The sequence below is a fragment of the Etheostoma cragini genome, chromosome 12 (genome assembly GCF_013103735.1).
Source record: "Etheostoma cragini isolate CJK2018 chromosome 12, CSU_Ecrag_1.0, whole genome shotgun sequence".
Taxonomy (NCBI): Eukaryota; Metazoa; Chordata; class Actinopteri; order Perciformes; family Percidae; genus Etheostoma; species Etheostoma cragini.
This window is the reverse complement of record NC_048418.1, coordinates 24,627,525-24,639,027: the sequence shown is the minus strand read 5'-3', so window position 1 is coordinate 24,639,027 and position 11,503 is coordinate 24,627,525. Positions and strand designations below refer to the sequence as shown.

Below are 11,503 nucleotides of genomic sequence, written 5' to 3'. Positions count from 1 at the left end.
CCCCCCCCCCCCCCCCTTCACCATAACCTAATTCTAGCCCTAATCCTAAAACCAAGTCTTAACCCTCCAACAGCCCTTTAAATTTGTGGGGTCCAGCATTTTGTCTGGGACCTCACACATATACTGGACTCCCGGTTTTTGGACCCCACAAATATGGTAAAACAAGACATCACACACACACACACCCACACACGCACACAACTTAAGTCAATCACTCAACTGTATCTAAAGTGTAAAATCACCATAAGAAATGGTTTCAGTGCACTTTACAATTAAAAGAACACATTAATGGGCCCATATACAGAGGCTTTGCGTTTGCGGGTTCGATTCCGACCTGCAGCCCTTTGCTGCATGTCGCTCTCTCTCCCCTGTCATGTCCAAAGCTGTCCTATCTGATAAAGGCATAAAAAAAATAAAAAATAAAAAGAACACATAAATAACACACAGTAACAATTGAACAGCACTAATACTGTGATTATAAAACAATACGAAATAAGTTAAAAGGATAAGGCAGAAAGGATGGCTGCTATGGTTGGCTATGAGATAATGAGAAGAGGATTTAAAAATGTCAGCTGATTGAGCTTCTTTAACATGAAGTGGGAGGCCTTCCAAAGATGAGGGGCACGGTAGGAGAAGGCTCTACACCAAACTGATTAGGAGACCAGCATCAAGGGAGCGGGGTAGATGGTGTAATAAGCTCAGATAAAACTTCAGGCCAGTAGAGGAAGACAAGCATGGACAATGTTGCAGAAAGCCTTATTTCACACTCTGAAATGAAGTTTCAGGTATGGAGGGGGACCAGACAGGTGTAGCCCTTTACAGCAAGTTGGCTTTTTATAGGCCCTCTTACTACACTGGTGCTGCATCATTGTCCATGATGATAAAAGCCTTGCAAGAGTAATTAGCTTGATAGATGTCGTGTGACAGGGCCTGTCCACTGAAATGTCTCCTCCCTTGTCTCCCCAGCATGAGCTGCTCTACCACACGTTTGGCCGCCAGAGCTTTAGAAGGACCACGGCTAATCTGGACCTGTTTCTGCGGAGGTTCAACCAGGTTCAGCTGTGGGTGGTCACTGAGGTGTGCCTCTGCGGACAGCTCAGCAAGAGAGTCCAGCTCCTCAAGAAGTTCATCAAGATCGCTGCACAGTGAGTGGGAGCCGCGGGGGACCGCCACACACTTCATACGTATGCTGCTCTGCACACTTAGAGGAGGAGTCTCACTTTACGGCTTTGCTTGCGTGTGTGTGTATTTGTCCTTAGCTGTCGGGAGTTTAAGAACCTGAATTCATTCTTTGCCATCATAATGGGGATGAGCAACCCTGCAGTCAGCAGATTGGGCCAGACGTGGGAGGTAAACTTTGTCTAATCTATGTCTATATCTTCAGCGAACCTCGGCTCTATAGCACTATTGCTAAATTTAGCTTTTACATTCATGTCTATGTGATCCTCTTTTTTTTTTCCTGGCAGAAACTCCCCACCAAGTTTAAGAAGTTCTATGCTGAGTTTGAGAGTATGATGGTGAGTTGCGGGAAATTCCATTCACCACAAATCTGGCAGCACAGATCTATAGATGGTGTAGAGTCTTTTTACTCCTACATTAGGCCAATGAGGTGGGACCAGGGGAGAACTTGCTGAGATGCGTGTTCTGCGTACCAATAATCAATCTTTATGCATTTTGTTGCTGTGACGCATTTATTTTCTTTTGCACACTAATCAAACAATGACAGGGAAACCTGAAAACTGAAAAAGCTGTCTGCTTTCCCCCCACACATGTGTATCCCTGGCTGTTAATTACCTATATGCCTTCCAAAGGCAATGCTCCACCTAGTGCTCAAACATAAAACTGCAGATAAATTTGCATCACCAAAACAAAACAAAGTTGCGTAATGGCTCCTACAGATGAGTAGAGAAAGAAAATGTATGCAGATAAATATCTAACATCCTGGGCATCTGTAACTTCAGGGATAATTAGGACAATAGGTTTTTTGTTGTAGTTTGGGGGAACTGAGTTCCAAATGTCTTAGAAATGAACACAGTTTATATGTTTGGTGACAGGACCCATCCAGAAACCACCGGTCCTACCGGCTCACTGTCACCAAACTGGAGCCGCCAATCATCCCCTTCATGCCCCTCCTTCTCAAAGGTACGACTCGTTGTAGAAAACATTACTACTCCAGCCACGGAATCACACGGAGATGAACTCCGTGAGGAGGAACATGGCTGCCATTACATGTCATTCCTTTCTCTACAGACATGACATTTACACATGAGGGCAACAAGACCTTCATTGACAATATGGTCAATTTTGAGAAAATGGTGAGTTTCTGTGCACATTGAATGGGTAAATAATTCATTTTAAGGTTATGTTTTATGCATCATACCGTTCTTCACTCAAGTTTGATGTAACATCTAAAGAGCCTCCTTATCCCTGTCTTTTCAGCGAATAATAGCAAACACAATTCGGCAAGTGAGGCACTGTAGAAGCCAACCCTTCAGTAAGTCGGCTCCTTACTCGACTCTTATCACATATCCAGGCTAGCTTTACACACATCTGACCAATTTTTTTCTTCTTCTGTGTCCTCTCTTACTGCGTTAGACCCCGAGATATGCCAACCCAACAAAAACCAAGCGGATGTACGGGCCTACGTCAGGAAGCTCTGCGTGATCGACAACCAAAGGGCGCTGACGCAGCTCTCCTACAGGATGGAGCCTCGGCGGACATGAGCTCCAGATCTTCCACCGCCATCGCCTTTTCTACGACGTTAGCATACAAATACACACACACACACACACACAATACCTGGAGAAAATAACTCAACTCAACTGGCCGTTTAGTAGCAAATCACAACCGTCAATGACTTTAGCACTACCTATGAACTATTCTGGATGAAGGACTCGTTACTGTGCCATTGCAGGCCTCTGGTTCCTGGGCAGACAGCTCCGTCTGACGGTTTGAACCGTACTAGATGTTATCGTTTGGGACCTGTTAGATAGAACTGTAATGTATAGAACTTGAATCGATATCCTGCATGACTGAACTTTAAAGGCTTTGTGTTCTATACAGTGGATTTCTATCGGGGTGTCCTGTAATGTTGTGCTACACCCTAGTTTACAATCTATTACTGTACCTGCCTGTAAAGCAAACCTTACCCTCCTGATGGTCCAACTCATAGACAGAAAAGCCCATAAAATGTAATAACCAAGACTCACGGATAAATACGAAAGTACTTATTTACTTCATAATCTACATGAGTATATCCAGATTTTTAGGATGTCCTTTAGGTAAATAGCAGTGACTTGAAAACTACTAGACAGAGTATTAGTTGGATTAAAGCCCTAATTGCATTGCAAACAGTGTTCAGATTTGACACAACAGTATTGCGTTTTATTTTTCATCGGAGAAAAGCTCCTGCAGGGTATGAATTATGAGCTGTTCTGAGGTCAGTTGTGCAACCAAATTGTACTTCTTTTGATTTGGAATCACTGACCCTGGATGCAGAGGCGGCTTGTACTTTGAGGGGGACATCTTGTCATCTAGGTCTTTGTAATTTAATTTTTATATATGTGGGTGTAGATTGTGTGTTCTTGACAGGTGTCATTCATTTTCCGTTGATCTCAGGTGTGTGTCGAGAACTGCCGTAAAGGCTGTCTTTCCCCCCAGAGCAGCCTGTAACTGTACTTGTATGTGTGGTTTGTCTTGTAAATAAAATAAAAAAGCTAATTTATCAGTGCTTAAGCTTTGATGACATCCTTCAAAATGTGTTTTTGCCCCGCCAAGTGGTGGAACAACTGAGGGTGGTGATGCATTCAAAGGGTGGTGTTTATTTTAGTGTTCGGTACTAGTGAAGTGATTCATTGCAGCCTCGAGGAGTCGTGTTTCATTCATCCAGTAAATCACCACGTCACGTCTCCTCTCGCACTTGATTACTGTCACTAACTGAGAAATGTCCTAACTTCCTCAAGCTGATCTCATCTGTCCCTGCACAGTGATGTCAGCACGGCGGATGATGTCACTGGGTCATTCCTGTCAGGGTGAGTAACACGCTGTCCCAAAAAAAATAACACACTATCCCTGCTTGGCTTCTCTGGCAAGTGTGTGATGGGAGATGGATATAGATATACGAGGCAGTCACCCTCGTTGCTTACTGATTTACTGTTTCTGACCCGCTATAGGCCAGAGCAGTATATCTGTGTGTGTGTGTGTGTGTGAAGTGTATGGCGAGCTTTATATAGCCACAGTTATCCAGGAAGAAGGAATGCCCTGGATGCCAGTGACCATATTTGAACAGTGTGTCCGCTACAGGCAGACTGCACACACTGACCGCAAACCGTAGCTTCCACACGCTCAAACCCTCACCTCCCCTTCTTCTTCACTGTGTGGGTGGAAGCATTGTGTTGTAGTTCCACTGGACCACCACTATCAGGCAATGTGATACCTTGGATAGTAGTGACAGGGATAGCTCTAAATTCTCCTGACTCACAGGGAGCACACTTCTCTCTCTCTCTCTCTCTCTTTCCAGAACATTTTGGTTCCTTCTCTCCGTTAATCTGTTCTTGTGACTGACTGAACATCCACTTGGCCCCGTGGAGGAAACTACCCCGCCTCTCTTTATTTCTCGTCCTTCGCTCCCTCTGTGCTGATCCGTGACTTGTATACTTTTGGGGTGAGCGTTGGGGTGTTTGACCGTGCAAGCGTTTGGGCTGCGTGTGTGTATGTGTGTGTACATGTGTGTGTTTGTGTGCGCGTGAGTCAGTATGCCATGTCGTCCCCTGGCTCGTCGTTTGTGGTGATAAAACATGAGGACCTGCTCTTCTACGAGAACTGTGGAGGAGGCAGCTTTGGGAGCGTCTACAGAGCCCTGTGGATTTCCCAGGACAAGGAAGTGGCTGTGAAGAAACTTCTCAAGATTGACAAAGAGGTAAGGGAAACACACACACACACACACACACTTTGAAGATCCATAGTATTTCGAAGTTATGGACTTGTTTGTGGGACGTGACTGCTCTTCTATCCACTAATTTCCCAGATCCTCTTTGGACACCCAAAGCCCTCTTTCCCTCCCCTCCTCCCCCCGTTGTCGGCCGTTGAACATGTGTTTATCTTAAACATACCTCTCCTCGTTCTCCCACTTGGTGGTTGGAGCAGTTTCATTAATGCCAGCACTCCCCTGTTCCTCCCATTGTATTTCAGGGCGAGGTGTGTGGTCATTCGGGGCTTTATGCACTGCAGTCAGCCCAGGTGGTTCTAGATGAGTGTGACCCTGTGTCAGGAAACTTTTAGAAGTTAGCGTGACCTGTGGATCTGGCACAGTGTTATCTCAACATGTGAAGTATGCTCACGTGTTTAATATGAGATACTAAAGGTAAAAGAAATACACTGTCATCCAGGGGCCGACTGCATTAAACAGATGGAACGGAATATGATTTGTTGCCTGTCGTGTGTTTCTTTCACACAAACACATGCAGGGTGGGTTGAGGTGTGTGTGTGTAGTGTGTGTGGTTAATATGTCAATACAAACTGATTGATCATGGGACAACTGCAGTTTAGTGAATATTTTTGCTGCAATACTTGACGTGGAGCTGCTTGAGAACACTCTAGCATTACACACATATTTCAGGTCATTATATATTGTATTATATCTTGCAGTATAACACTACCTTCACACAGTGGTGGAAGAAGTACTCAAATACCAACACCACACTATGATAATACTTATGACAATACTACTTTACAACAAAATGCACTTGTCAAAGGACTTATGCAGAATGGCTTCTGTTGGTGTTAGATGTTATATAAGTATGGCTGACAGATAAAAGTAGTGGAGATAAAGTAGCATAAAATGGAAATACTCGGGTAAAGTACAAAAACCTCCAAAGTGGACCTAAGTAAATGCACGTCCACCACTACATACCCAAACGTAAAACTGCATGGATGCTACCTGATGTGGTACTCACAGATAACCTTCCCCTCGGGAGTAAAAGTGGTGAAAAGTAAAGAAAAAACATTTATCGAGAACAGATTTTTGAAGCAGTTTTTTTTCTGATTTCATATAATTTATGGTTAGTTATTATGTTGCCTGGCAACACTTACATATTCCACAAATGCGAAGGGTACGGCCTATATGTCAGTCAGATTAATGGCATGTTTGTCACTGCGGTGTGGAAGGCCTGTGTTTAGAGACTCAACCTGTGGTATGAGAGGGGGTCAGGCATCCGGACTAACTCATGCAATTGAATAACAACTTTAAAATCGGATAACGAGTGAAGAGCTCTACCTTGGAAGTGTACAGTTTATCAGGAATGATATACCAATGTCAGATATTGGAAAACTGGAGGAGGATGTTAATGAAGTTGTTCATATTGTTTTTGTCTCCTCATCCAGGCTGAGATTCTCAGCGTCCTGAGTCATAAGAACATCATTCAGTTTTATGGAGCCGTGCTGGAATCTCCCAACTATGGCATTGTTACAGGTCAGACTCTGTGTGTGTGTGTGTGTGAGTGTGTTTCAGAACATTATTATTTGTTTTATGTGACAGGGACAATGCACGCTCCCTAGCAGCACCAACGATAGCTATAAACTAGTTTTTAATCTGTATTCACTGGGCAGGAAACGAAGAATAAGATCTCTGACAGAAGGGTAACCTAACACGAACATAAAACCTAAACATGGGATTGTGGGAGTATTTTCATCCCCAACTTCATTCAGATAACTGATATTGTTAGAAAGTGTTCTACACTTGTAGAACTTGTTATCATCTTTGGGGTCACGGCCTAAATGATATAAGTAACATTAGGTCAGGGTTTAGGGGTTGCATGGAGGGGTAGGGCCAGGGCAGATTGTCCTCTCATATAGAACTACACACTCAGTGGGGTTTTTGTGTATTAGCCGTATTTGTGTGTGTTTGATCCATAACATGACACTTACGGACACGTTGGCACATGCTCTGACGGCCGTGTTTATGTGTGGGTTTTGAAGTTTGTGAGTATACTCTGAGCACAGGTTCTTGCTGTGTTTCCTGGCAGGACATTTGTAACTGAGACCAGCATGTTTGGATGTGGTTGTAATCCTGGACGGGCTCTTACGGTTAAGATAAAGCACAGACACACCGCTAAAGCCAGCAACAATTCTCACTGCAGCGAGGGCTAATAAAGTCCCGTGCTTACTAAAAATAAAAGAGTAGAGTAGGCAAAATAAGAGCTGGTTCAGGAGATGAAGAAGACATACTTTAGATGGAGTTTGGAGGCAGTAGCATGCATTTTTTGCTAAATTTTAACATGCATTTTAACATTAAAAAAAAGTATGCTGTCTTCTGACCTCTCAATACTATTGCTAATATTCAAGAATGGCACAAACCCATGATGGACACAGTAGAGGCATGTAGGCTTATTAAAAAAATGAATCATCCCACTTATAAATCAAAATCACTCGAAGACTGATGATCTCTCTACACTGATTCATAGTCACAAAATGAGTTGCACTGACTTTTGCAATACTGTATAATAGACGACCACATTATTTGTTTTCTACAAAAAACGCATAGCTGTTATGTAACTTACAACGATGGGAGACTTGTGGACTTGAGGCCTTGACCACCGACGTCCTAATATTGCCTTTAACACTGATGGCTTAGAGTAGGGAACCTTCAGAGCATTTTTTACTGTAGGTTCCCCACTCTAAGCCATCAGTGTTAAACATTACAAAGGACAGATTTGTCCATGTTCTACTCCTCGGACTCCTTTGACATTGTCCTCAGTCTTCTACTTGTCGTTTTTACTGTCAAGACATAACAGGAAAACGTTGAAGGTCAGAGCTAATCTTGATTAGACTGTCAGAGTTACCTTCTCTGTGCGTAGGATTGTCACATATTTCTCAAATGGATACATGTTTGCAGTGACGTTGTAGTTTCTGTCACTTGTTTAATCCTTGTGTTTTTGACACCTCAAACGTGTAAAAAAAGCACTACAAATATTGCTTTTTTGATGCGTTTGAGGTAGTTTTTTATTACTTTTTGACGCTTTTTTCAACATTTTGTTCATTTTTGTAACACTACTGTCAGTATACTGTACACACCACTAACACCAATATACTGGATCACCACTAGTTTTACACTACTTTCTTTTTCGAATTCATCAAGAAACCCCATTTTTATCTTTTGTTAAAGTATTTTTTGCGGGAAATAAAATACCCAAAATTAGTGACCTGGTCCTTATATGAAACCATTCATGGTATATTTGGACAAATTGGATGATAGAATTCCAAATTTCTGATGAGGATTAAAAATGGGGCAAATTTGACCCCAGGACAACAGGGGGGTTAAAATGTCAGTTTAGTTAACTAGTTTTTAAGCCTGGGGGGGGGGGACTTTTATTCTTCCAATTGCTAGTGGCACATAACACAGATAATTCCTCTTACCTGTTCTCCTTTAATGATGTGTGTGTGTGTGTGTGTGTGTGTGTGTGTGTGTGTGTGTGTGTGTGTGTGTGTGTGTGTGTTGCTGCAGAGTATGCCAGTGCAGGGTCTCTGTATGAGTACCTTTCCAGTGAGCAGAGTGAGGAAATGGACATGGAGCAAGTCATGACGTGGGCCATACAGATCGCCAAAGGTAATGACAAATAAAACGTACGAGGGTTGAATCACTTTCAGAGATCAGGGGCGCTGATGTGACCCCCCCAGCCCTGTAATACTCCAGTCATCATGCACTAGTTAATAATAGTTTACAAAGCTTTTTATTTGTCTCCTAATCCCCCAGGTCTCCAACCTGTGTGTGTTCAACACCAACAAGCTTTTTCCATTCGCCGGTTGCAAAAAGAATCAAATAAAACATGAAATATATACAAATCGGCAAAACATATTACTGTTATATGAATGGGAATGACCATTTAGATTTTTAAATGTTTTCTGTGATAGATTGTAAGGTAATTGAAACGTAAAAAGGTATAGTATCAAATCATAAGAGTCATCTCGACGGTCTAGACCCCACTCTATAATTCACAAAGACCCAACAGTTCTAGTAGTTCCCCCAAAGAGCGAGCAACAGTGCGACAGTGGCTTAGGAAGAAACCGGGGCCAGACCCAGGCTCTTGGTGGGGGGTGTCAGAATGGGCCGGATGGGGGGGGGGGGGGGGGGGGGGGGGGGGGGGGGGGGGGTGATGCACAGTGGCAATAATAGATAAAGAAAGATATGTTATATAAATACCAGTAAAAAGATAAGTAATATGTACACACAGTAATAAATAGTGCAAATGTCATGCAAAATGATAAATACAGGACATATACCCTTATGATAACTGTAGGTTGTATTTAGCCTACAGTTTTTTAACCTGTGTTCATCCAGTAGAGTTCAAAATATTTTACAATTCAACTGCACCCACAACTTAAATGCTGGTAGAAAATTCCACCAAAACCAATCAGAATAAAGAATAAAAAGGTAATTTTTATTAATGCTTGATTTCCTTACAGGGTTGCATTACCTCCACGCAGAAGCTCCAGTCAAAGTCATCCACAGAGACCTCAAGTCACGCAACGGTAACGCTTCAACCTTAAGCACAATCAGATTGGTTGTTGTCTTTGCTATTACTCTGTTATCTGTAATACTGTGTCTCTGTTCTCTTTGTGCAGTGGTGATGACAGCAGACAAAGTGCTGAAGGTGAGATGAACTGATAACTAATATTAGCATAAAAAAAAAATTCAATTCAGTGTTTTCTTCATTGCGCTTTCTGTTGGGATTTCAGATTTGTGACTTTGGGGCGTCTAAGTTCCTGTCCCATACCACCCACATGACGGTGGTGGGCACTTTTCCCTGGATGGCCCCTGAAGTCATTCAGAGCCTGCCTGTCTCCGAGACCTGTGACACGTACTCCTATGGCGTGGTGAGTTGGTGCTACTGTACGATTATTATTGTAAAGTTGGGAATCCCTAATCCACTAATCCTGAGTACAAACGGCCAAGATGGGTTTCCTCAGGAGGGGGGCTGGTGTCTCCTCAGTCATTGGAGAGGAGCTCGGAGTAGAGCCACGGCTCCTTCACGTCGCAAGGAGCTAGTTGAGGTGGTTCGGGCATCTGGTAAGGATGCCTCCTGGGGGTCTTCCAAGGGAGGGGTTCCAGGCACGTCCAGCTGGGAGGAGGCCTGGGGGAAGACCCGGGACTAGGTGAAGGTACATCCAGTTGGGAGGAGGCCTCGGGGAAGACCCAGGACTAGGTGGAGGGATTATATCTCCAACCTGGCCTGGGAACGCCTCGGGACCCCCCAGTCGGAGCTGGTTGACGTGGCTCGGGAAAGGGAAGTTTGGGGTCCCCTGCTGGAGCTGCTGCCCCCGAGACCCGATACCGGATAAGCGGACGAAGACGGATGGATGGAGTTGGGAATCAAACCGGAATACTTTGTTTGGTACCAACCAACACCGTGTTGGAAATAAGGACGGCTGGATTTACATTGTTATGGTCACATTTTCTTTTATCTGACAGTTTCTGTTTTTACAAAATATTATAATTCTAAAAGACTTTTATTCATGGCATTTTCCCCCCAAAACTTTTGTATTTATTGTTTGAAATGGTCTTTCCACCCCGTCAGCAATAAAGAACTTCTAGGCTCTTAAAGTTCGATTCCAGCCCAAATGAACCACGGGGTTAATAACGTGTGTGTACCGAGTCAACCGTTCTCTGAGATATGTTTTCATGCTTATCGAATGTGACCAGTTAGGGCGAGAACCGCTAATTAGCTTGTAACTCTAATAGTCGGGGCAATGGGAAAGTAAAAGGAAATCGCTACTTCTATACCGCTAACAGGGCTCAAAGTAACCGCCTGGTCATCACTGTCTCCCAAGATGGCGCCTGCCTGTAGACGTGCGGTACAGTCTTTATCAGCTATCTTTTTAATAAACCGTCTGTATGCCTGCAGAGTTCTCACTGCTTCGGTGGACATACAGGGACCTCATTATGCTACTGTGGAAGCGTGGTGCTATTTTGAGCCTTGTTAGTGGTATAGAAATAGACATTCATTTTAACTTTTGCATGCACCGACAACTAGCGTTGCGCTAAAACTGGTCACATTCGATTGGCATGAAAACATATCTTGGTACCCACGTGTTATTAACCCTTAGGTGCATTGCGTGCCGGAATTGTTCTTTAAATGAAGAGCGAAAAAGATCCGCAACATGTAGCTGCTGTAATCCTGTCCCATCAATCACTGCCTCGTGGTACGCTTGGAAAGAACAGTGTTTTGTATTTAGGAGAGATTAAATGTCTGTGGATTTTGTGTTAGATTAAGAAAAACAAATGTGTTTACATGTTTAAGATCAAATCCGATCCATCATTTGTGAGGATCCCCTGGCTGTCTGTATTGGATGTGCTGGTCAGACTGTGAACCAACAGTGTGTCCTGTGGCCAGGTGCTGTGGGAGATGCTGACTCGGGAGGTTCCTTTCAAAGGTTTCGAAGGGCTGCAGGTGGCATGGCTGGTGGTGGAAAAGCAAGAGGTAACCCCCCCCCCCCCAAACACACACAC

At 43.6% G+C, this 11,503-nt stretch overlaps 2 protein-coding genes across 3 annotated transcripts in view; both read left to right on the top strand.

Moving 5' to 3' along the window:
- Window positions 1–3,730, top strand: part of LOC117953716 (rap guanine nucleotide exchange factor 4-like) — a 25,499-nt gene extending 21,769 nt beyond the window's left edge. For both annotated transcript variants that reach the window (XM_034886972.1, XM_034886973.1), the window contains 7 exons: window positions 967–1,145; window positions 1,260–1,350; window positions 1,467–1,517; window positions 2,055–2,142; window positions 2,251–2,315; window positions 2,440–2,494; window positions 2,596–3,730. In XM_034886972.1, coding sequence (XP_034742863.1) covers window positions 967–1,145; window positions 1,260–1,350; window positions 1,467–1,517; window positions 2,055–2,142; window positions 2,251–2,315; window positions 2,440–2,494; window positions 2,596–2,723 — 657 coding nt within the window. In that variant the 3' untranslated portion in view covers window positions 2,724–3,730. The remainder of the gene's footprint in view (window positions 1–966; window positions 1,146–1,259; window positions 1,351–1,466; window positions 1,518–2,054; window positions 2,143–2,250; window positions 2,316–2,439; window positions 2,495–2,595) is intronic.
- Window positions 3,731–4,379: 649 nt separating this feature from the next.
- LOC117953717 (mitogen-activated protein kinase kinase kinase 20-like) overlaps window positions 4,380–11,503 on the top strand; it is a 12,343-nt gene continuing 5,219 nt past the window's right edge. The window contains exons 1-7 of the mRNA XM_034886975.1: window positions 4,380–4,918; window positions 6,382–6,469; window positions 8,501–8,602; window positions 9,460–9,525; window positions 9,619–9,647; window positions 9,733–9,870; window positions 11,388–11,474. Of these exons, the coding sequence (XP_034742866.1) occupies window positions 4,760–4,918; window positions 6,382–6,469; window positions 8,501–8,602; window positions 9,460–9,525; window positions 9,619–9,647; window positions 9,733–9,870; window positions 11,388–11,474 (669 nt within the window). The 5' untranslated portion in view covers window positions 4,380–4,759. The remainder of the gene's footprint in view (window positions 4,919–6,381; window positions 6,470–8,500; window positions 8,603–9,459; window positions 9,526–9,618; window positions 9,648–9,732; window positions 9,871–11,387; window positions 11,475–11,503) is intronic.